The sequence below is a fragment of the Camarhynchus parvulus genome, chromosome 28 (assembly GCF_901933205.1).
Source record: "Camarhynchus parvulus chromosome 28, STF_HiC, whole genome shotgun sequence".
Taxonomy (NCBI): domain Eukaryota; kingdom Metazoa; phylum Chordata; class Aves; order Passeriformes; family Thraupidae; genus Camarhynchus; species Camarhynchus parvulus.
In genome coordinates this window covers 1,506,661-1,531,640 of record NC_044598.1, presented here as the reverse complement: position 1 = coordinate 1,531,640, position 24,980 = coordinate 1,506,661, and the positions used below count along the sequence as shown (strand labels likewise).

Here is a 24,980-nt window from a genome sequence, read left to right as displayed (position 1 = left end):
GGGGTGAGTCCCTGTTCCCCAGGGAAAGCTGCTCACTGCAGTCCTTGGTTCCCTTCCTGCTCTGGAGTGAGGCTTCATCTCCCCTGGGTACTCTCAGACCAGTGATGCTCATGAGCAGCACAGAAAATGGATCTGGATCCAATGGAAACAACCCACAGATTTGTCCAAATTAACAGAAATTTCTGGGAAAACTCACCAGCAGCTTTCCACCCAAGTGGAGCTCTCCAACAGCAGAGCTGGAGCTGTAATTCCATATGAAGAATGCTCAGCTGTGTGCTCAGTGGGAAGCTCCAGCCAGTCTGGGTTTTAACTCCTGTTGTGCTGAAATACCCGCAGATTCTTTTGGAATGGATTTTGTTTGGTTTGCTGGTCTGGGTGGGGTTTTGGGGGGTTTAATTCCCTCTGTTCTGCCTTTGGGGGCTCCCAGGCACAGGGGATGCTGTGGGGAATTGCACTCACGCCCCAGCCCTGTCCCAAATCCTCTCCCAGCCCCACGTCCCCCCACCAGCATCGTTCCCACCCACGCACACGCAGAGGAACGTGAGCTCGGTGTCCTCCTCTGTGAACACACTGCTTTTTCCTTCCTGAAAAGGCTCTATCTGCAACCAACAATGATCTCATTTGCACTCCTCTCACTTAAGATTTTATCAATACTATTACACTGAGCTGGAATTGTTTGGTTTTCATATTTAGGTGGGTTTTTTTTCCAGTGATGGGAGTTAAGAGTCTTACCACATGTGAGCTCTGTCCATATCTGTAGTATAATCATGTACTCCTAATACATAAAACATTTGAGAGCCTGTTGAATTATTTATGTGGTATGTATTTTAACTGGAGTTTTGCAGGGATGAAGCCTTCTGAGGTAAATGAGGCAATTTTCTTCCATGTAGCTCCATGCTGCATCTCTCTGCATATTTGCTGACAGGAATCTTTAGTTTGGGCTCTGGGTATATTCTTGTAGCCTGCAATAATATACAAGTTTAAGAAAAGCCTTAATCCTTTTGGCCCAGATGATGTAAACCATGCAGGCAATTTTGAAGTTCCAATGCAGTATTTACAGGGTTTTCCCTGGGGAATATTTACTATCAGTAAGGTGCTTTTCACAGGGGCTCTTATCTCCCGTAGGCTTCCTGAGGAGCAGGTATTGGGCACAAAACAAAGGCAGCAGCGATAGAAATTCCCCAGGCAGTGGGTGACAAAGCCTTTCTCTTTTATGGTCACTGCTTCAAATTGAGCAAGGGAAAGTCAACTGCCTGCTGATGGATTTCTGGGGATCACAGTAATATGGATTATTGAGGCTGATTTCGGGAGTTCTGGTGCAGAACGCCTGCATTGCAGAAGCCACAAAAACTTGGTGCCTTTGCTGATGAGCTCAGGACAAAGAGCAACACTCACTACAGAGGGGGAATTACATTTTCTCACCGTGTCGGGTCCGCGGGGGCTCCGTGCTCCTGCCCCGGTGTGCGTGAGCCCGGGGGGAGGAAAGAGCCCGAGCAGAGGCTGATGATGTGTCTGTGCTGCCGTGTCTTGTCCCCTCACAGGTGGGCTGCAGATCGAGAGCAGCGAGGAGACGGACCAGGGCAAGTACGAGTGCGTGGCCAGCAACAGCGCCGGGGTGCGCTACTCGTCCCCCGCTAACCTTTACGTGAGAGGTAGGGAGCACAGCGGCTCACCGGCACTCAGCCTCCTCCTCCTCCTCCTCCTCCCGGCCCATCCCACCCCTCCCCAGCTCGGGGGGTCCCCGCTGCCCCCGCATCCCTGCAGGGCTGGCTCACCCACGGCCGAGTCAAAAGCGCGCCCCAAAATGTGCCAGGTCAGCCCGCAGAGAATCCCTCCGGCCCCAGAGAATTGCCCTTCCTGCCAAAGGATCCCTGCTCTCAGTCCTGCTGCTGTGGCTGTGAGAGGAGGGCAGGACCCCTCTGTGTCCCTGGATGCCCCCAGAGTGCAGCAGGAGGGTGCATTGGCACTGCTGCCCTCAGTCCCAGCTGCTTTTCACTCTGCCAGCAGTAATTTGTGCCTGGTTCCTTGGGCACAGAGCTGGGGACACCAGCAGCCGTCCCTGAGCCCCCTTCACCCCGCAGCAGGGGAACAGATGACAGGGGATTGGCTTCTGCTCCATGTCCCCTCGATGTTCTCCCACCCCCTGGGCCAACAGCCTCTCCACTTTCTCTTATTTTAATCTCTCTGACCTGTAATATCTTGTGTGTACCTTCGGTTTAACATCTTTCCACAGCGAAAGCCCTTTTGGTAATGAGAGAGCAGGGCTGGTCCTTCTCAATTTAAAAAAATAAAAATAAAAAAAAAAAGAAAAATGCCGTTGGGAGGAAAAAAGAAAAGTTACATCCCAGCAAACTGTTCCCATTTCCATCCCATCGACAGAGGAGGCGCCTCCCACCTACACTCACGTTAATCTGCAGTCCAATGCAGAGCCATGCTCCTGTGTGCACTCCTTTCTCTCTCTCTTTCTCTCTCTCTCGTGTCTCACGCTCACTAAATCACATGCACATGGAGAGAAGGCTTTTAATAATTTAATGTTTCCAAGCTAAATTTTTAAATAGCCTTTTGTGGCCAGCTGGAAAATTGCGTTTGAAATTTGCCCTGTCGCCTGGGCCCCGAAACTCTGCTTTTGGGAGTGTCAGTCTGGTTCCAATACTAATTCAGGGCTGAATCCATTGCAGACAGCTTAGCTGGAATGGTTTGGGTTCTTTTCTTAAAAAAAAAAAAAAGAACAAACTAAAAAGAAAAGAAACAGGAAAAATGTGGGGATTTTTCATGATTGTTTTGTTTATAAATTTCCTCTACTTTTCTGGCCACTCGGAAACTACCCAGGAGACAAAGGTTGTAACACGGTGTTGTCTCCACACCTGGATGAGAGGGCTCCAGGTGATAGCCCTGTTCCTACCCCAGTTAGGCCGTGTGTACCTGGGCCAGCCTGCAAACCAGCACTAACCTGCCGAGAGAGTGCAGAACACAGCGTGTGCCAGCTCGGCCTGTGGTTTGGGTGTTTTTCATGCTGTTTAATTCCTTGTTTCTTGTGTGTTAATATCGTGGAAAGGTAACAAATTTCTGAAATGGATTTGCTTTGGTGGGAGGGAGAGTTCATGCACATTTTTCTTCCCGTTTTTTTTGTTTTAAAAGAGTCTCGAGCACTCTTGTGTTTCCAATTGACTTGTTTCTCCCATAACATGCTTGTCTCTATAGACCACCTGGGATAGGAGTTGTAAGTTTGAACATTGCAAGGAAATGGTTTGGTTTGGTTTTTTGCTTTTCTTTTTCCTTCTTCTAATTATTTCTGTTTTCCTTATTCAGTCCCATGGTGGAGGCAGAGTGAGCAGGGCTGGGTGTGGGGCCGGGGGGCTGCTCTGCTCTCCGAGGAGCAGAGGGGCTGCAGGGAGGGAGAATCCTGCCTGGGCTCAGCACCCCTGTGGGGCTGACTCTGAGCTAGGATTGCTCCCAGCCCGGCCTCCCTGCGGAGCTTGGTTGGGCTTAAAGGGATGGGAGGGGGAGCGTTAGGAAGGCAGGAAAGAGGGTCGTTACTATCTTCATTTTTTTTCCTTTCTTTTTATTTTGGTTAAGAGAAAAAAAAAAATCAATCAATTTGCAGCTGACAGCCTTGAGAAGGCCTTTTTTTACTCTCTCTGTGTTTCCCCTATTTTTCTCTTCTCCTCATGTCATTGTGTTCCGCATCAAACCCCCTTAACATCCCTCAGAGCTACGAGAAGGTTGGTGTGGTTTTTTTCTTTTTTACTTTCTTTACCCACATTTTTACATTCGTAAGAGAAAAAAAAAAATGAAAAAAAAAATTTAAAAAATGAAAAGAGAAAAAGCAAGAAATCTTTAAGATGAGCGAGACCCGCGCATTCCCGGGTCTCACGGAGATGAGTTGAGTTGCATTGTGGGCCTCTCTATGCATCCTTTGGTAATGTTGCTGAGTTCTTGCACTTTTTTGTCGTCATGGTTACCTTGCCGTTTGGACATTGGGCCTGATGCATGATAGGAGAATGTAACAATCTTCTTTGCATGCCACTTTTTAAATTAATTATGAATTATTTTTTCGATATAGAAATATGTATCGTTTCTTTTCGTTATACAATTCTGGTTTCTTTGAAGTGGATTTACTCTTACTTTCCAAATTTTTGGTTCTGTTGGGTTTTTTGCTTTCTCTTGATTTCCTGTTTCTGTTTTGATTGGTTATGCTGTGCTGTAGTTTATTCCAAACGCATTGTGAGAAGCCAGTGTTCCTGCCCACCCGGTGGTAACTGAACTCCTCAATCCCTGCAGGAAGAAAGGAGTCACACAGCTCTAACGCCTGTCCATGGAAGCCCTGCTATTTGGGACAAGCCTTTGTTTTGGGGGAGGGAGGGATCTGGGAAGTGGAAAAGATGGTGAGAACCCAGGGGGTCATTCCAAGAGTTAGAGCACACCCTGGGTCACGTTATTGCTTATTTATTTCTTGAGGTGTGGCTCTTGTTCCACCTCCTGCACACAAAGAAAAGCCCTGACCCCGCTCCTGGGGCTCCCCCAGCCGTGGGAGCTTGCTCACTGGTCACTGCCCAGTTCCCTCCAGTAACACCAGGAGCAGCCAGCCCAGTGTGGCACTGACAGAGAGCTCCTGCTGATCCCAGATCGCTCTCTGTTCTCTCCTGGAGCACCCTCGAGTGCCAGGCAGAGCCCCAGCCCCAGGCAGAATCCCGTGGAGGAGGTGACACCTCGTCCTGGGAGGGCTGGGAGGGAAGGGCAGCTGCCTCCTGGCTCTGCCTCTCCCCATGTCCTGCTCCCTTCTGGGATTTACCCACTGCTGCCTGCTGCAGGCACCTCAAAACCCAGCCAGGCACAGCGAAGGCAGAGCCTCCTTCCTAAAGGAGCATGGGAGGAGAAGTGCAGCTGTGCAGGCACTGCAACAGTGCTGGGGCACATCTGGCAGCTGCAGCTATTGCAAACAGCAACCAGCAATCTGGCCAGTGACATTGGAGCTGAAAATGCCTCTTTTCCCTCTTCTCATCTCCCTGTTTATCCCCAAGAAGCTCCTGTTGTCTCCCATGTGTGCATCCCGAGCGGGTGAGGCACATGGAGAGTGAACAGGGGGTTTGCAGTGTGTCAGTGGTACCAGTGGTGCTTGGTGCTTCCCCTGTGCAGAATGCCAGCCCTTTCCCTGGCTATGCCTTTCCCTCTCCTGCCAGTCCCCACCTCTCAATCAGCTACCAAAGGAGTGGCTTTCCTAGGGCACAGGTATTAAAGCTGTGTGATTTTTGAGAAATCCAGTGCAGTATTGACACAGTATCTGTCTCTCTCTTTCTCTCTCTCTCTCTTTCTCTCTGTCTGTCCTTCTCTTTTTTCTTAAAATGCTGAGATTTCAGTGCTCGGACCCTCAGTGCTGGTATTCTCCCCTCCCCTTCCGAGTCTCCTCCCTCCCCGTAGGTACCAGGGTACCACTCCCAAATGCTGCTCTCTTGAGAATGCTCTGGGAAGAGGCTCTTCTGACTTGGATGCCAACAATAGCCAAAAAACATCCCTCAGTCCCAAGTCTCTTTCTAAAAAAAAAAAAAAAAAAAAAAAAAAAAAGGAAAAAAATGCTTGTTCTATTAAAAAAAAAGAAAAAGAAATAGCATTTGAAATAAGGTTTTCCCACCCCACCTCCCTCCTGCGTAGGACTAAAAGGTGATAATCACTCCTAAGTACAGGATTTTCCTTCATGACTAGGAGTTTGAGTTTCAGGATTTAGGGTGCAATTAAAAAGGGATTTATACACCATTATTTTTTATTTGTTTATTTTCTCTTTTATAAAGTATTTCTAACATGGCCAAACTGCACTGCTGCTGCTAAGAATCTCTTGTGATCTGAGAAGGCTTGAAGATTAAATTCTTCCTTAAGAGCCAATAAAAATAAAAGTAATGATAATAACAACAATAAACTAAAGCTAAATGGGATGTAATCATGATGGGCTGGAATGACACCGGGTGAGGAAATAGAGACTTGATACCTGGCTAGAAGAGTTGTGTGGTTTGCTGAAGTTATGGTCTCTGAGCAGCCTGGTCTAGTGGAAGGTGTCCTGGGAGAACAGGATGGGCTTTAAGGTCCTTCCAACCCAAACCATGGGCAGGGTCTGCCTCGTGTGTTACTGCAGCTCAGATCATGCCGTGGTCCAAAGTAACAGAGTGCTGGCAGGGGATGCCTGAGGGCAGAGGCAGAAGCATTTTATGGAGACCACAAAAGCAGGTCAGAAGCAGGTGAGGTGATCTCTGCCAGCAGCCCAGGCGTGTGGCAGTTCAGGCTGAGCCACCTGCGCAGGGTTCACCTGTGGCTGGTGAAAAGATGGGCGCAGTTCTAGGGGCAAGCCAGCACCTCGGTGGGAATCCTGCTTTTTATGGGCTCACCTGGCTTTCAAAAGTCTCCTTGGATGCTTCTCTGTATCCCCAGGGACACGAGTGCCATCAGACTTGTGGCCCATAGTGATTGCAGGAAAGGATGGATTCAAAATCCTTCAAGTGAAGAGCTGTCTGCCCATGGTGGTGTTTGAGAGGCTGCCCCTGGGTCCCTGGCAGTGCCCAGGGCCAGGCTGGATGGGGCTTGGAGCAGCCTGGGACAGTGGGAGGTGTCCCTGCCATGGCAGGGGTGGCACTGGGTGGGCTCTGAGGTCCCTTTGAGCCCAAAGCACTCTGTGGTGTTTTTGTTTGTATTTAGGGACCACATGGGGGGCTCAGCCATTACCCCAGTGCGGGCACGTGTCCCCTCAGCCTGGACCTGTGGCCAGAGCTGCTTTGCCCCTTGGAAATGGAGCATTTTGGAGCTGTCCTCTTAATTTGGGAAGCTGCAGGTGGCCACCTCGATGGCTCTGGTTTGATGCCAGAATCCAGCTGCTGGCTGGGATGGAGCCCTGTGTGTGAGGACCTCGTGTCGCTGTGCTCCTCCATGTCCCAGAGGAAGGAGGGATGAGCTGTGGGGGCTGAATTTCAGATCCCCAGAGTGTGCAGAGCTGTTGCTGCTGGTACAGGATGTTGTTTTGGTTGAATTTAGCAGAATGAAGAATTTTCCCCCTTTTCACGCAGTGGGCCCCTGTCAGGAGGTACAAAAGGCAGCAGTTGGGATGCTGCAGGGATAATCCTTCCTGCTCTGTGCTCCAGCTTCTTGTGGCTCTGCTGTTTTCCAGCCCAGGGAGCTGTGAATGGCTCAGCAGGCATTTAAAGCAGCCCAGTGCCCGCTCAGGCCCTGCCTTTGCTGCTTGTCACCATCAGCACGAGCTTTGTCACCCCGAGCCAGGTTCTGCAGCCCAGGCCCTGCTGAGAACATTCCCAAGGCTCTCTGGAAAACCTCAGCTCATTGAGAGACCAAAGATGAAACCAGGCCAGGGCAAAACATGTAAGAGCTGAACTAGTGGAAATCAATTAAAATAAAACCCACAGAAAGGGCAGGGATAGTGTGCCGAGCACCTCAGGAAATAAAGCTTCAAAATAGATTAAAATGTGACTAATTTAAGCAATAATTTAGCCTGTAGCCTGGCTTAAGTTTGGCACATGAGTAATTTGACCATCAGACCAGAGCTGCTGGTTGGTTCCAGGTGGAACCATTGCTGAGCTTTTCCCTTTCAGTCCCATTTAGAGGTTGAAGGAAATAATTCCACGTGCACTAGAGATTTAACAAATAGCCACAAGGTCAAAACAGTCATTGGTATTTTAAACTGTAGGAATTTTAATACCTTTTTAGAGTAGATTAATAAATTCTTTAATGGAGAAGGAGGGAGGCAGAACCACCACTGGGTTGTACAGCTGCCTCTGCAATGCCCAGTTTCCAGGTGCTGAAATTGAGGGATGGAGAGTTCTGGGATGATTTTAAAGGATTATTTTAGCATTTCTGTGGGTGGGGGAGCGCCCTGTCCGTGTTTGGGGTGTCCTCAGCTCTGAAATTCTAGTTCCAAACCAAACAAAGCAAACAAAAACTTCACTGTGTTTCTGCAGAAGGATTTCTCAAGGGTATCAGGAAATGGAAATGGATACAAAAAGCCACCCCCCAAAAAAAACCAATCAAAAAAAATCCAAACTGTATATATATCTATGTATATACATGACTATCTCTCTATAGAGGGCACTTTGCAGGAACACTGTGCTGTACTGATCTCGAAATCTCTGCCTGCCTGTGTCTCTTACACCTTTTGCATCGCTGTTCTCTTTGTTTTAGGGGAAAAAATTAGATTACACCTTGTCAAATTAAAATAACAAAAACTAAACCAGTCAAGTCTGTGTTTAAAATTACAGAGCTGCGTGAAAAACAATTGGATTCTGATTATTTTCTGTTCAATCCTGTAAAAAAACAACAGGAAAAAAAAAAAGAATTGCAAAAGACCAGAGATGTTCAGCCAGCCTGTCGCTCAGCTAATGTGGTTTTTTAAGTGAAAAGTAACAATTATTGGGAAGGTAATGGATTTCCTCCAGACCAAATCCAAGCCTTGGTCTCATTCTTTATTTATCTACCTATTTGCGTATTTATTTTCTTTGCTGTGAAGGAAATGAGGAAGGAGATGGGCAGGAGGAGGGAAGCTTCTCGTCCTGTGGAGGGGCAGAGGTCGGAAATCCATAGCCCAAAAGGTCTCACCCCAGGAGAATGAGCCTGGATTCGGGACAGGGAGAGGCAGAGGCGGCTGCACGGACACGCAGGGGCAGGGCCAGACCACATTTGGGAGGGGAGGACAGGTGTAATCTAAGCTTCACTAATAATGTAGAGGCTGCACATTATTTTGGCACCCTTTCCCCTACCCCTCCTCATTTTGGAGCAAGACGGAATGACTCCTGTCTCCCCAAAATGGCCAATAATGTCCGCCTTCTCACCTCATTTGGAGCAGCAGCTTGCTGAGTGTCAAAATGTTTAATACCATTTGGTTTTGTTTGGTGCTTTCAACCAGTCACTTCACTTTCTTTTGTTTCCTTTTTCGATTGATTTCTTCTTTAAGGTATAAGATGCATTTCTCTTTGAGTTGGTTTAATGTGAATCGGGGTTTGAAGTGACAGGTTCTTGTCCAGGACATTCTCCTTTCCCCACCTCGCTCCTCCTCCAACATTTTTTCTCTCTGAGGGAATCTGGAAGGGGCTTTAAAAGAGCAGCTGGTGGGGTTCCTCAGCACAAACTGGTTGGTCCTCAGGTTTCTCTCATTAGCAGCATCATGGGAACACATTTTAAGGATGGCTTCTGGTGTTGCAAAAGTCAACCCTGGACCTCCCAGTGTCTCTTCCAATCAGGTCTGTAAATCTTGCAAAAACACCTCTCACCTTGTGGACCCTGAGTGGTGGTGGGGAACCTGAGCCGTGCTGATTGGGACCAAAAAAGCCAAAAATGCCACTCACAGAACACAAACTGGGTCAACCTCTGCCTCCGTGAGCAGCAACAAAACCAATTGGCTTCCCAAGGGTGTGAAAAGTTATGGATCTGTTCTGTTCCTAAAGAAGAGCATAATTTGGGGTGCAGTTTGCAGTGTGAAATGCTTATCCAACAATTAAACACTCATAACTAACTGCACTTGAGAAATTTTCCTGTGCCTCTGAAATGGCTTGTCTGCATTGAAATAATTTAATTGCATCCCAAACATCCAGCTCCAGTCCTGGAATCTGGTCCTATGCATAACAAGCTGTATCCTTGTTTGAAAAAAAGCTCCTGAGAGTTTTTTGGCCATGGACAATGTCTGTTTGTGTGTGCCTGCCTGTGTGTGTCTGTCGGGAGCTGTTGCACATGGAGCATGCACATCCGTGTACGCATGCGGGGTCTGCCAAAGCTGGCCTGGAAACCAAACGCCCCTGGAACTCAGGGAAGGTCCTTCTTGCACCAGAAACTGGGAAAAGTGTTATTAGGCAAGTGTTTATAAAGCAGAGCCCTGACTGCCCCATCCCAATGTTTCCTTTCCAGAGAGGGCAGTTCTGTTCTTCCCGATCCTTTGACACTGCTGCATAGCAAAATGGAAGGGATCTCTTCACCTGACTTTTTCTTGTGAAATTCCCCTCCTTCAGCTGGTGTGGAGCTGGACCCAGAGCTGAAATTGGTCTTGATTCCATTTCCAGCTTCCTTTCCACCATGGCTCTCCTCCTCCTGAGCCTTGACCTAAAGGCTGACCCAGAGATTCTCAGCTTGACAAATTCCCTGTCTCCAGCCAAATGCAAATGTTACAGCAATTAAAATAAGCAGCAGCCTGATGGCTCTGGGTAGCCAGAGATGAACCCGGTGCCTTATTGTGGTTGTCACAGCCCTGAGCCATTGCAGGGCTGTATCCAGGGGACTCTCTGAGGTCCCCAACATTTAACTGGAGTTCTTTTCCCATCCTAGATCAGTGTGTGGATGCTGGTATATCTGTGCACACAGGAGAGTTTAGTTTTTTTTAAACTAGGATGCACCAAGGAAGTGCTGCTGCCTGTTTTGGGCTCGTATCAGCCCTAATCCAAATTCTCTCTCCTTGTGGAAGGGGTGGTGCTGAGGGCTGGCATCCAGAGGTGCTGGGTGCTTCCCTTGGAGGGTGACAAACGCCACTAAACCAACCCAAAGTAAGGATCCCTGAGACCCCAGGGCTGACCTGCACCCTGGGAGCTGTCAGGAGGAGGGCAGAGCTGCTCTGCAGCTTTTTGGGAACGTGCTCTGTGTGCAGCCCCTGAGCTTGTGTTTTGTGAGTGGATTTCTCCTTCCCTGCCCAAAACCACAGGCAGGAACAGTGGGTTCCCTTCAGACTCCGATTCTCAGCACTCCGCCCTACATCAGATGATGCTTTTCAGTTATTAAATTCTGGTTTGTTCTTTCTTTTCCTTTTCTTGGTTTTTTGGTTTTGTTGTTTTTTTTTTTTTAATTATTATTTTTTCCCTTTCTTTTTCAGTTGGGTTTCATTTCGTTGCGATTAGCTTCGGTTTGGATTAATTGTCTTGTTCTGTTCCCATGACAACTCAGTGTTTGCATCCCACCTGCCGTTGTTTGTTGCTGTTGATGCTGTTTGCTGCCCGGATCCTGTCCGGACGTGTCTCCCCATTCCTCCTCACCTTTCCCACCTTGCCTCCCCTCTCCAGAAGGTCACCTACCAGCCCCCCCTCAGAAAAGTCATCCCCACCCCAGATCTGTCTGCATGTTGACCCCACTTGTTTCTTTCCGAGTTCTCTCCATCTTGTCTCAGACTGTGACAGGCGTGGTTTCCACCTGGCTCCATTTTCTGAAGTGTGGAACTTCTGGGAGCAGTGGGAAGCAGGATGGAGTGGGAAACAGGGATGCACCCTCGAGGCTAGGGCTGAGTGTTCTCCCTCGTGGCAGGAGGGAGCAAGGAGCAGCTTGCCTGATCCTTTGAGCCAGAGCTGGTGCCTGAGGTGGAACAAACACCATGGTACCCCCCTATACCTTTCTGCAGGTAGAAAATCATCTTCTAGTGTCAGTGGCCAGGTGAGCTTGCAGCCCCTCCCTCCACATCCCCATCCTTCTCCCAGGTGAGGGCATGCCCCCGTTCTCTCTGCAAATCCCTGCATGCAGGAATTCCCCTGTGCCCCCTCTGAGCTCCTAATGCCACCGCTCTGGAAGTCTTCTCTTGCTTGCCTCCCAGAGCTGGTTCCTGGCTACTGGTTCTCACAGAAGAGGGTCTGACAGCCCAATGGGGAGAGCAGACCTTGCTGTGACAATGTCCCTTGTCACCTTGCAGGGGCTGCAGGTGGCTTTTGTTTGCCAAAGCCCCACCAAACAGCAAACAGCCTCTCCTGGCAGTGCCCTTCCCCTTGGAAAAGATCCACAAAGCTGCAAGATAAACACTAGCAAGCCCCAAGACAGTTCCAGGGGACATCTGAAGGCACTGGGAGGGACAATGGCAGGCTCAGCCCTGCTGTCCTTTGCTTTGCTGTGGCATGAGGCAAAGCCAGCAAGCTTTGGAGAGGTTGTGCAGAGGTTACCAGGGAACAGACAGCAGGAACAGGGAGTTCTCAGCCCCCCAGACCCTCCTGCCCCTCGCCCACCCTGCCTGTGGCAGTTCCTGCATGGCTGTCCCTGCAGCTGGAGGAATCCTGCACCCCTGCTCCCCTCCAGCTGCTGCAGTTCCTGCATTTTCCCTGGGTCCTGTATCCTTTTGTCTTTCTTGTGGGAGGACACCCTGCCCTCCGCCCCCTCCCTAGGCCCTCTCTGATCCACACACGTTCTCCTTTGTCCATTCCCCTGCTTCCCCCCCAAGGAAGGGCACCCAGCATCCTTCCAGCCAGCCCAGGCAGCTCAGAAAATGGAGCCAAGGAAACCACAGCCTCCCCTTTGCGTCCATGTTCTTCCTGTGTAAGGTCTGGAAGCTGCATCCACCTCTCTGCTAAGGAGATGCACAGAACATGTCACTGTTTTCTCAACGTTAAAAGTTTCATTACCTTGTTTTTCTTATTAATTCTATTCTATTTATTATTCCGCCAGGGCTGAGATGTGACAATGTGAGCCACCACATTGAGTCACATCAGCTAGAAAAAGTATGCAGCATTAAAGTGGGTTTCCCCCTCCCCTCCCTCTCTCTCTCTCTTCTTTCTCCCTTCCCCTCTTGTTCTCCTTCTCCTGGTCTTCCTTCCTTTCTCTGTCGCTCACTTTCTATCCAGTATCCATGTGGGCATTTGCTACCGCCCAGAAATTATATTTCTCTGCATTTTCCTCTCTCTTTCTCTCTTTCTCTCTCTCTCTTTTTTACCTATTTTGCATGATGTTTGTGACTCTGAGAGCTGCATCTATCGATGGAACCGTGTCAGATCTTAAAGAGGCTTCGTTAGGGTTTCTATACCCGAAAACCACAAAAATTTCATTAGAGTTTCTCATCTTTTCCACACTCTCTCTCGCTCCAGGGGGGCTGTGTTCCCCTGGACGCTTCTCACACGCAGACACCAACCAAATTCTGTCCCGCTCCGGGGACTCCCTCTCCTCCCTCGTTTATCCTTTTGCCTTTCACTTCTCAAGTGGCGCGTCTGGAATCTGGGGATGTGATACTTCTCTCTTTGTTGAATTCTCTGGGTCCAACAAGGCAAAACGTTGAGAAGTTTCCATCTCCATCCCAACCTTCTCCTGGCCCCCCACCCCTCGTCTGCAGCAGCCCCGGGTGGGAGAGGGCCCCTCTCCGGAGGGGGCACCTGGACCACGCGGGTGCTGGTGGAGGGGCTGTTCCTCGGGAGAAGGGGGCCCAGGACTCCAACCCCACGGGGAGAGAGAGGGAGGAGCAGGCTCCCGGGGTGTGGAGCGGGGAGCTGGGGGCCCCAGAGGCCACGGAGGAGAAGTTTGGGCTCTCGCCATGCCAGCTCTTGCCAGTAAAGATGAGAAATTGCTAATAAATTTTTGTGTATTTATCTGTGCTGTGATGGGTCTAATCTTGATCAATGGAACCCTGTTGCTATGAAATATCGCTTTTATGTCTATATTCTATATATTGTTTGTGAAGTACGAATTTATTTGGAGTTTATTTTTTTGGTTTTCGGTTTTTGATTTTTTAATTTCTTTGGTTTTTTGTTTTGTTTTTAATGAAGGAAGAAAATAAACTGTGACAAACCCCATCTATATTTAAATTATCTTTTACTCTTTTTTCTTTTTCTCCTTTCTTTTCTTTCCTTTCCTTTCCTTTTTTTTTTTTTAATTTTTTTTCCTCTTCGTTTTCTGTTCGTTCGTTTGTTTTGGTTTTGCTTTTCCGTTTTGTTTTTTTGTTACCTCTGTGCGTCTCGTCCACAGTTCGCCGTGTGGCCCCTCGCTTCTCCATCCTCCCTGTCAGCCATGAAATCATGCCCGGGGGCAACGTCAACATCACCTGCGTGGCCGTGGGGTCGCCCATGCCCTACGTGAAGTGGATGCAGGGAGCAGAGGACCTGACGCCCGAGGATGACATGCCCGTGGGCAGGAACGTCCTGGAGCTCACGGACGTCAAGGACTCTGCCAACTACACCTGCGTGGCCATGTCCAGCCTGGGAGTCATAGAAGCCGTGGCCCAGATCACGGTGAAATGTAAGGGAGTGGGAGCAGGGTCCTGAGTGCACGTGTGGGAGTGGGCACGGCCGGAGCTGAGTGTCCGCGCATGAGCGCAGGGGATGCCTGGGCACGTGTCCTGCTCGCGCATGGCAGCCTTGGTGGGGCCTGTGGCAGAGTGGGAATGTGCCATGGCTTGTGCCTGTGTCATCATGTGCCTGCATGGGGAGAGCCTGTGACTGCCTGACGTGCACAGGGGACACGGTCCTGCATGGCCAGGTGTCCTGCACAAGTGGGATGTGTGTGCATGGACAGGGACAGTCCTGCATGAATGGGGTGTTTGCGTGCATGGACAGGGACAGTCCTGCATGTCCGGGTGCTCCTGCACAAGTGGGATGTGTGTGCATGGACAGGGACAGTCCTGCATGTCCGGGTGCTCCTGCACAAGTGGGATGTGTGTGCATGGACAGGGACAGTCCTGCATGTCCGGGTGCTCCTGCACAAGTGGGATGTGTGTCCATGGATAGGGACAGTTCTGCATGGCCACGTGTCCTGCATGAATGGGATATATGTGTCCATGGATAGGGACACAGTTCTGCATGGCCAGGTGTCCTGCATGAGTGGGGTATGTGTGTCCATGGCTAGGGACAGTCCTGCATGGCCAGGCGCTCCTGCACAAATGGGATGTGTGTGCATGAGCAGGGACACCATGGCTGTATCGTGGGCACCTGGCTGCAGGAGTGTCAGTCCCTGTCCTTACCTGTGTGTACACGTGGAGCTCTGTGAGCACGAGCAGCAGGACAGACCTGTGCGCCATGAGTGCCCCTTGCTGGCACCTGTGCATATCCTCGGGGATCCCCCACACAGGGAAACCCACAGTGGAGGGGAAGCTGGTGGCTGGAGACCTTCCCTGGCTTTAGGACACCTGAGCTGCTTGTTATGAAGAAAACTGGCTCAAATCCCTGCATGCTGTGTCTGTCCTGACAAATGAGGCTGGCTGGGCACTGTGCAAGGAGCCTTGGATGGCTTGGAGCCTGCATGCCATCCTGTTCCAAGGCCTGAGATTCAGCCAAGGCCCTGAGGATCTCTGGCATGTGCACCCTTGCAGTAGAGCTTAGTTCCAGCATCTTAGTGGCCGTTGTTGCCTCAGCAAGATGGGGAATAAGCCCAGCTTCCAGCTAGTGATTCCCAGGAGGAGCACGGGTGCCATCTTCAATGTATTCTGTCCTCAGCAGGGGAGTATTAAACCCAAGCAGGAACCCCTGAGGTTGGGTGAGTGTAGAGCTCTGTGTGAGCTGCTGTCTGCTCCAAGTACTGGTGTTGCCCATGAGGGATCTGGGAGAGGAGGGGTGGGAAAGGATCCAAGGGTGGGGGAGAGGAGAAACACTTGGGAGAAAGGGAGGGATAAGGAAAAACAATCCTGTTGTATCAGTGATCTGTCTGAGGAAGGTCTGTCAGGAGAAATGAGTAGGGGCTAGAGAATCTTGGCATGACACCCATTCTGAGCTGCTGCACAGGCAGTGGGGCTCTCGTGCCAGCAGAAGGATGCCTGGGGCTGGACTCAGGTGCTCTTTATTTTCCTGAGTATTTCCTTCCTTTCTTTTTTTCTCTGTCTTACCCCCTCAATCTAAAAAGCTGCTGCGTAGGGCAGATTGCTTCTGCTTCCAACTCTCCCATCTCCTCATGTGGGGAATCTCACCCTGCTGGTACCGTCTGTCTTTTGTAATTTTGTTTGGATCCTGTTCCCTGCACTGTTCTTGTGTGTGAGCTCTCTTGGGCAGAAGGTGAAAGAAGTTTGAGCTTTACTGTGACCAGGTCTAGAGAAGTTAAGCTCCAGGGCCAGGTTGGAAGGGGCTTGGAGCCACCTGGGCCAGTGGAAGGCGTCTCTGCCCATGGCAGGGGTTCCACTGGATGGGCTTGAAGGCCCCTTTCAACCCAAAACACTCTGGGATTCCATGATAAGAAGAAGTTGAAAAGGGTCTGAGGTGTGCAGTGAGGACTGCACATGAAGCTTGAGAACAGGTGAGGTGAGAACAGGTATCAGGTGCAATTAAAGTGCTGAGCAGTCCCCAGCAGGCTCAGGGGGGCTCCCTGGCTGAAGGAGAGGGGAGATGGGGATTAACACAGCTTGTGCCTTGAGAGGAAGCCCTCCCAGTGTTTCTGGAGAGCACAGCCTGCCCTGTGCCATTCCTTGCCCGTGGAGGCTCAGCAGAGAGATGTGAGCACGTGTTGGGAAGGAGCTGAGGAGCTGCTCTCCCTCCCTGCCCCGGGAGGGTGGATGTGCAGCTGAAGCCTGTGCTAATGATTCCAGATGTTGAGCTGAACACTTTGCCTTTGATGGAGCAGTTTAAGGAGGATAATAGAGTGGATAACTAGGTTCCTTATGTTCCAGCAGCACTTTCCTGAGCTGCTGGGATTGGTGCTGTGCCTCCGGCTCCTGCAGCCCTAACCAGACCAATTAGGTGCCATTTCAGCATCTGTGGTTTTTTTTAAATGCCTGTTCTTCCTGATTCTCAGCACTTCCCAAGGCTCCTGGGACGCCAGTGGTGACAGAGACAACAGCAACGAGTATCACCATCACCTGGGACTCTGGCAACCCAGACCCCGTGTCCTACTATGTCATTGAGTACAAGTCCAAGAGCCAGGATGGACCCTACCAGATCAAGGAGGACATCACCACCACGCGCTACAGCATCGGGGGGCTCAGCCCCAACTCCGAATACGAGATCTGGGTCTCTGCAGTGAACAGCATCGGGCAGGGCCCCCCCAGTGAGTCGGTGGTCACCCGCACGGGGGAGCAGGCCCCTGCCAGTGCCCCCCGCAACGTGCAGGGCCGCATGCTGAGCAGCACCACCATGATCATCCAGTGGGAGGAACCGGTGGAGCCCAACGGGCAGATCCGCGGCTACCGGGTCTATTACACCATGGAGCCCGAGCAGCCCGTCAGCAACTGGCAGAAGCACAACGTGGATGACAGCCTGCTGACCACCGTGGGCAGCCTCCTGGAGGATGAGACCTACACCGTGAGAGTGCTGGCCTTCACCTCCGTGGGGGACGGGCCCCTGTCCGACCCCATCCAGGTTAAGACACAGCAAGGAGGTGAGCACCTGTGTGGCTGAGCTGGGCTGTGGGAAGGAGAGCTGCAGTTGGATTTGGAGGTTTAGATGTGATGTTGGGAAGGAGTTATTTACTCGGAGGGTGGGAAGGACCTGGCACAGGTTGCCCAGAGAAGCTGTGGCTGCCCCATGATCCCTGGAAGTGTCCAAGGACAGGTTGGACAGGGCTTGCAGCAACCTGGGATAGTGGGAGGTGTCCCTGCCCAAGGAACTGGATGAGCGTTATGGTCTCTTCCAATCCAAACCATTCCATGATTCTAAATGTTTTTAACAGATGTAAAACTGCCCAGGTAGTGGTCACACTTTAACTCTCCCTAAAGTACCCAGGAACTACTTTGTCAGAGATGAGTGGGGAATGAGCCTTATGTGTTGAGCTGCAAACACAAGGTGTTTTATCATGGACTGTCACCCAGCACATTTTTGGCTTGGGTTATGGGAGGAAACTGTGTCCCCAATGGGCTGCTCATGGGCTTCCTACTTCCAGAATCTTGTAATACTGGGATTGGTGGGAAGGGTTGTATTCTGCACTGCTGAGAAAGAGGCATATGATCCACTGGGATTCTTCCATCTCCAGCAGCTCTGCTCACACTGGAGTCCTGCAGTGGGATGTAACTGCACAGCTTTAGAGGCAGGACCTGCCCACGCTGCAGTGTGGCATTTTGCTGCTGACGTGCTCTTCCCATACAGGCTTTGAAGAAAACAGGGCATGAGCCTCCTAATTAGCCAAGTTAATGTGGTTTCTCCTGTTTCTCACCTTGCCTCCTGTGCCCCGTCGGCTCCCTCTCTGTGCCAGTTCCTGGGCAGCCCATGAACTTCCGAGCAGAAGCCAAGACCGAGACGAGCATTGTGCTGTCGTGGAGCCCCCCACGCCAGGAGATCATAGTGAAGTACGAGCTCCTCTACAAGGAGGGAGACCACAGCAAGGAGGTGAGCCCAAAGTGCAGCAGGGTTGGGGCCAAGGAGCTCCCCGGCCCCGCCGTGGAGCGAGGGGAGCAGGGCAGTGTCTCTGGGCAGGCCTCACCTCTGCTGCCTGTTGTTTGGGTTTATTTTTCTCTTCCCCCCTCGCCCATTCCCAGGTGCTGAAGAACTTCGAGCCCACGACCTCGTTCACGGTGGAAGGCCTGAAGCCCAACACTGAGTATGTCTTCCGGCTGGCCGCCCGCTCGGCCCTGGGGCTGGGGGCCTTCACCCCGGAGGTCCGAGAGCGCACCTTGCAGTCTAGTAGGTGTCTCTCCTTTCCCACCCTTCTCTGAGGGGACCACGGTCAGGGAGCCAGAGATGGTGGGCACAGGGGGACAGGGCTGGGGGCTCCGTTTCACTCCAGGCAGGGGGGGCACCTTTGGGAGCTGCTCCCCTCTCCCCTCACCGCTCCAGCTAGCTGAGACGTGAGCCAGGAGCAGAGCTGGGCTCTGGGATGCCGGGGCTGGGCAGCACCGTCCTCTCGGGGGTGGCAGCAGTGAGGGTTCGTGGTGGCCATGCTGGCCGTGGTGCTGAGCATGCTCAGGGGATGGCAGGGATGGCAGCCACAGCCAGGCCGTCCCACACAGGCCCAGCTGCTGCCAGGAAGGGGAAGAGCGGGGGAGAGGAGCAGGGAAGGTGATTGTTCACAGGCCCAGCCTTCCCCAGCCTCTGGGGAAGCAGTCCCCATGCTCCTGTCCATGAGCACCTCCACAGCCAAGGGGAGGAAGGCCTGGAGCTCTGGAATGGCCCCGTTTGGGCTCCAGCAGAGCGGGAGAGAGGAGCCCTGTGGCGGCTGGGAGGGGGATGCTGATGACACCAGGATGGAGTGTATGCAACTCAAAACGTGCTGGTTTTAGTTTAATGGATTGTCTCCCTTCGCTGTTGCCCTGGGGACAATAACCCTGGATGGCAATATTTCAACCTGGGCTTTTCACAGATCTTTGCTTTTAAATGAGGTGTTTTTTCACTGCATGAGTGGCTGTGGCAGCTGTTCTTTGTGTTTTCTGTCTCCTCTCATCTCTACTAAATCACTCCGCTGCAGTTTGGAGTAGCCGGGAGCAGAACTAACTCAGAAGTGGCTCTGGTCACCAGTGTGAGGAGGGAGAGCCCTGCTCCCATCCCTCAGAGTCCCTAACAAGGGGGAGCAGCAGGCTCTCGGCTGGGCTTTTTAATTGTCACATCCTGCTGTCTCTCCCTTTCCCTGTCTCCTTCTCTTTCTGTCCCCTGAGGAGTGGGAAGAAAGGGGAGTCTGTTTCTGCATAGACAGAATTCCTTACTGGGGCTTTCTCAGGCCTCCACTCCATTCAAAGATTTTTTGGTTTTTCTTTCCTTCAAATGTTTTTCCCCTTTTTTCTTTCTTTTCTTTTTCTCCATACTCTCTCTACGTTTCATAGGAAAATCCTTTCCTGACTCTGCTGCACATCTGCTGGTTCTGATCCCAGTGTGGTACTGTCAGAGGGAGCATCTCTGTGGGGTGGGGGAAATGAACTGAAAGGACCTGAAAAATAAGTGTTAAACTTACACTCTGCTTCTGTTTTCCAAGGGGTTTCTCTCCTTGAGACCTGTGGGGATGGGAGGCAAAGATGGTCTGGGATCTGTGCTTTCTGGTTCAATAAAACAAGCTGGAAGAGGGGTGTGGGAGCTGGTGGCAGTAGGCCTCAGTGAAAATTTGTCCCTTAAGGGTGAGGAAAAGGGGATCTGGGAAAAGGGAAGGCTTTGGGGCTTTTTCTAACTTGGCATCTGCCCAGAACACGGACGGGTTTCTCTCTCTGTAGCTCAGCTGTCATAGGGAGAGTCTCATTAATTTAATGCTCTTAAGAACATCAGCTGGGAGCTGTCAGTGTCCTGTAACACGGTGAAACATTTTTTCCTGGCTGGCTGTTGGAGGAACGAGTCAATTCTCCCTGCTCCGGGTGACATCCTTCGGCTCACAGACCTTCTGGCTCAGGACAGGCTTTTGTGTCTTCCCTCCTCAGCTCCTTTTCCGTTCAGCTCCTCCTTGGCCTGCTCCATGCCTCTTCTTTCTTCTCTCTCTGCTCTCTGCTTGCCTGCCTGCATGCCCTGCACCCGATGAGCCAGCTCCCTGCTGTCCCTGACCCTGGCTGGGCCATGTCACACCACGATGGCATCTTGTCCCTGGAGTGACAGAGCCTCTCCCTGCTCTCCCCTCTGCTCCTGCTGTCCCCTCCCAGCACCCACCCGCATGTGGCAGCCCCTCCCTGCACCTCCCTGCCAGGGTGGCTCCTCCTGAGCATCATAACCCAAGTAAAATCCATTAAACTAAAGGTAAAGTATCTTTTTCTTCTTGAAGTAGCTGGGTTTTAACTCTTCAAGTACCAGAGACATAGCTTGTAAAACAAAACAGACTCTCATGGCTGGGAGAAGCTGGTTTGCCCTTTCTGGTTAGCCATGACCTTCCCAGGCTCCCTGGCAACTCCCACTGGGAAATTCCAGAGGGCAAAGCGTGCTCAGCAGGCAGGGGTGGCAGGGTGGGTGCTGTGAGGCTGCACGTGCAGGTGTAGAGGAACAATGGGGCTTTCTCACCCTCTGTTCCTGCCCAAGGAAGGATTTCCCCCCACGTAGCTCCGCTCTCCCTCCTGTCCCCCTCCTCACAGTACACGAAGTGAATGAAATACCCAAAGTCTATGGTACCTAAAGGGTTAAAAAACATGATATTGTGCAAGGTCAGTAAGGGTCATTCTTGTGGCTTGGACAGTCAACTTTAAAGCATGTAAAAGGTGCAGCTCAGGTGAGTACTGGCTGGTCTCAAGCAGATTCACAAATACAGTCCACCCTGTGGCTGCAGGCTCACCACTGGTGGCTCTGCAGACACTCCCGCACGTCCTGGAGCCCTGGGAGGGTGGGGAGGGGTCCCAAAAGGCTGGTGGAGCCAGCCAGCAGGCCAAGGCAGAGCTCTCCTGCCTGGGGGCTCCTGGCTGAGCCCAGGGAGGGGCTGTTGCAGAGCTGAGCTCGCAGCCCCGCTGGGGTTGGTGGCACTGGGCTCCTGGCGCTGTCCCCAGCGTCCCCAGGGTCACACAGGTTGGGCTGGATTGTGAAGGGAACAGGGCCATGAGCTCCCAGAGGCGTGTCCAGCGCGGCCAGCCAGCACCCCTGGCTGTTCTCCTCCGACGGGGAGGGGGCCGGGCAGCACCTGGGCCTTCTCCCCCATCACTCACCCCCAACCCTGCCTTTTTGAGCAGAGAAAGTGCAAAACCATCCCAAAAGGAGGCCTCACGCCAGGGCCTCTCAGTAGGTCCCTGTGTTGGAGCGTAGAGGGTGAGTGAGCGAGCGTGGCAGCGCAGACAGTGACCCCAGTGCCAGCTGGAGCTGAGCTCTGCTTCTGGGGCTTTCAGAATGAGGTGCAGGATGAAGGGTAGGTCAGGTCAGACCCTCTCTGCAGTGGGTTTCTCAGCTGTGGTGGCTTTGGCTGGAACTAAGCAGGAAAGGTGGATTTTAATATGCCCAGCCTCTGATGAGGGAAAAAGAAGGGAACGGCACCATGGCAGCAATGGGAGAGGGCTGAGTTTGTCCCTCCATGCCTTGAAACCGTCCTTGAGCTGGTTCTGGGACATGGGATAAGCGCTGCACCTCTGTCCTGGAGAGGTGCAGCAATCACAGCAGATGGAGAGAGCCAGAGGGAAAGAGATCTGTCACTGGGAACGTGCTGTCCTCTCTTTGTGCTGACAGTTTAGCAAAAGAGAACAGATTGGGGTCCAAAATTGCCATTTCTGCAATAGTAGCTGGGGTTCTGCTGGTGGGGGACGACTTGGGGGGATCATCATGAGCAGAGTGGCATTTTAAAAGCCAGTCATGTGCAGAAACCCACCAGGAGCTTGGTCTGGCCTCGTAGCTCAGTTCCTCTTGTTCTCTTGTAAGAAAGTCTTATAAGTTAGCAGTTGAAGCTTGGAAGGTAGGTAAACAGACTGGGAATGTTCTGGAAGGAGTCACTTTTTATATCAGTATTATTTCATTATTATGATTTCCTTTCTGGTGTTTCTTTTTTCTTTTTGTTTCAAATTATTGGCTTGATTTACATTTTATTTTCCAGTCTGTTCTTTTTGGTTTGGTTCATTTGACATCTTCTGTATTGTTTTGCGTGGCCAGCCATGGCCAGGGCTTGTCGGCCTCCTCACTGGGAGTGCTGGGGAGAAGGGGGCCATTCTGCCAGGTTGAAGACAGCAATAGTGCATAAAAATAGAAGGAAAACACCCAAAATGTCCCACTGGTCAGGGTGCTTAAACAGCAGTGGAGGGATTATCTCTCCGCTTTTTGGAAAGCCACTTCCCTCTGTCTCCTGGAGGCTCCTGGAAAGTGTGTGGCTCTCACTCCAGTGCCAGCTGGGCTAAGTGTGACTGGATTTGGCAGAGTCCTCGAGGCAAACTGGGCCTAAACATCTGGGTTTGACTCAAGGATGGGAGTAAGAGGCCTGAAAACAGTCATTCCTCATTAGAAGAGCTTTTTGTTGATTAAAAAGCATCAGGAGGAATGAGAAGCAGTGACCAGCACTGACCTACTGCTTCTTGCAGGTGATACTTGGGAGGCTTGTGAGTCCACCCCAGTTTCCTGCTCTGTCTGCAGAGACTTAAAAGCTCTTTATTGCAGTTGGGTGATATTGGATTTATTGATTTGCCCTGAGAATATATCACACTCTGCTTCCCTGGGCTTATCAGTTGTCCTCAGTGACAGGCAGAAGTGTGCTCTAGTTCCTGGAAGTGTTCAGGGCCAGGAAGGAGCCCCCTGGACGGTGGCAGCTGTTCCTGCCCAGGGCAGGGGATGGAAGAGAGGAGCTTTAAGGGAGAGCTGTGGGTTCCACCTTCCCCACCTCCTGGTCACCCTCCTGCTGCCACCCTGAGAAGGTGCCTGGGTAGGGACACAGTTCCCAAGGTTTTCTCCCAGAAACACCCTGGTGTAGTTCAGGCAGAGAGTGCAGTGGGAATTAGACCTGCTGCTGCTTTGGAAAATCCCCTGGATACCCAAATACCTCACCAAACCCACTGCCTCCCTCCTTCTGCAAGTGCTTTCTCAAAACCCTCCTCTCTAAACCATGGCTTGGCAGTGTCTTGGGCATTCCCACTGTGGGATTTGGCCTCCTCCAGTCTGGGGACAACTAATCACTTCCATCTGGAGGTACAGACTCTTAAATTTAAGCCTCCTGGCAAAAGATTTGCTTTTCTTACTTAATTTTCACAGATCCCTTCAAAGAAATTCAAGATCCCAGAGACTGAGGTTGGAAAGTGCTTTCCCAGCCAGAGCAGGATTTGCCAGGCTGCTGTAAAACAGGGAGCCAAAGGAAAGGGCTTTTATAGGGTGCAGCTGGGTGTGTAGCTGGTGCCAGCTTAGTGGAAGCAGCAGGACCCCTCTTGGCTGGCCCGCTTGCTGGTTTAGTCCTTTGCTTTACACCATTTCAGTTTTGATGCCCCATTTAATTTCTGTTGGCTTTTTTTTTTAAAAAAAAAACTCTTCATTTCGGAAAAAAAAAAAAGACAACAACAAAAAAGCTCTCTTCTCTTTTAATTTTATCTTCCTAAACCAAACTTTCGTACGTTTTATTTTAGATTTTTTTGTTATCATTTTCCTTTTTTTTTTCTTTTATCTTTCCCATCTTTTGTTTTTTTTCCTCCCCTTCTTTCCCTTTTTCCCTGCTCCTGAATTTTCCCCCCCTCGTAGAACCGTCTGCCCCCCCTCAAGATGTAAAATGTGTCAGCACCCGCTCCACCGCCATTCTGGTAAGTTGGCGGCCGCCGCCGGCCGAGAGCCAGAACGGCGTCCTGGCCGGCTACAGCGTCCACTATCGAGCGCTGGACTCGGAGGACACGGAGCTAAAGGAGGTGAATGATATCCCCCCAACCACCAGTCAGATCCTGCTGGAGTCCCTGGAGAAGTGGACCGAGTACCGCGTCACCGTGGTGGCTCACACGGAGGTGGGGCCGGGCCCGGAGAGCTCGCCGGTCATCGCTGCGCACGGATGAAGATGGTGAGTGAGAGGGTTTGGGTTCTGCTGGGGGGGCTCCTGTCCCTGCAGGGGGTTGCTCCCATCGGCAATCCCACAGCCAGGCCCTTCCCGTGGCTCTTGAGTGGTGCCAGGCACAGCTGGAGTGGGATCTGAGTTGTGTGGCATCTTCTGGTGCCATCACCCAACATCCTCAGGTGCCATCTGAGCACTGGGGTCTGTAGGGTTCTCCTCCCCTGGAGTTATGGGGTCTCTCTTAATATCTCTGAGTGACTGCACCACTCGCCCTGCACAGATGCTCTCACTGAGCCAGGAGCAGCCAAGGCACTAAAAACCTTTGCTCTGAGGAAAACCTTTGCTGCCAGAACTTGAATCATTGTATATCCTGAGTTGGATGGGACCCACAAGGATCAGCCAAGTCCAGCTCCTGGTCCTGCATGGGACAGCCCCAGGAATCCCACCCTGTGCCTGAGAGCACATGTTTTAAAGTATTAAAGAGTTCTTCCCACACATTCCTTGTTACTGCATTCCTTGTTACTACCTCCTCCTTAAGTCAGAGCGTTTGTCAGTCATAGAAAGGAGGAATCTGTTAAAGTTTCAAAAATCTTGAGTGACAACAGTTCAGATCAAGTCTCCACTCAGAGACTTGAAGTTTCCTGGTATTTCTACAGTAAAATAAAACCAGGGAAAAGCATGAATGGGTGCATGAAGGGAGAGGAGCACCCTCAGTGTGAGGGTAGGACCTCAAATAATATTGGGAGAATTTAGGGAGCTGGAGATAAACAATGATAGCTTATTATTAAAAACAACCCACAGGTGTTGTTTTCCTAATAACTGTTTTCTTGTTATTCTCATAAGATTGTTTAAAAATGGGCATCTTGTTAATTAGCCAGTCAGGTGAAATGTATTGATTAATGACCAGTCAGGTCTACCTGTATCAGAACAATGTATAAAAGGAGCAGTCTGAAGTAAAGACGTGTGCTTTATGCCACTCAGCCCTCTGATGGCTCTGTGTCATTTCTTACTGAACAGTGACCCCATCCCTGTGT

The 24,980-nt window shown here is 51.2% G+C and overlaps 1 protein-coding gene across 1 annotated transcript in view; it reads left to right on the top strand.

The window, feature by feature from the left end:
* PTPRS (protein tyrosine phosphatase receptor type S) overlaps window positions 1-24,980 on the top strand; it is a 93,582-nt gene that overhangs the window by 35,856 nt on the left and 32,746 nt on the right. The window contains 7 exon segments of the mRNA XM_030966548.1: window positions 1,542-1,652; window positions 13,675-13,944; window positions 16,423-17,004; window positions 17,815-17,948; window positions 18,098-18,242; window positions 23,649-23,935; window positions 23,937-23,955. Of these exon segments, the coding sequence (XP_030822408.1) occupies window positions 1,542-1,652; window positions 13,675-13,944; window positions 16,423-17,004; window positions 17,815-17,948; window positions 18,098-18,242; window positions 23,649-23,935; window positions 23,937-23,955 (1,548 nt within the window).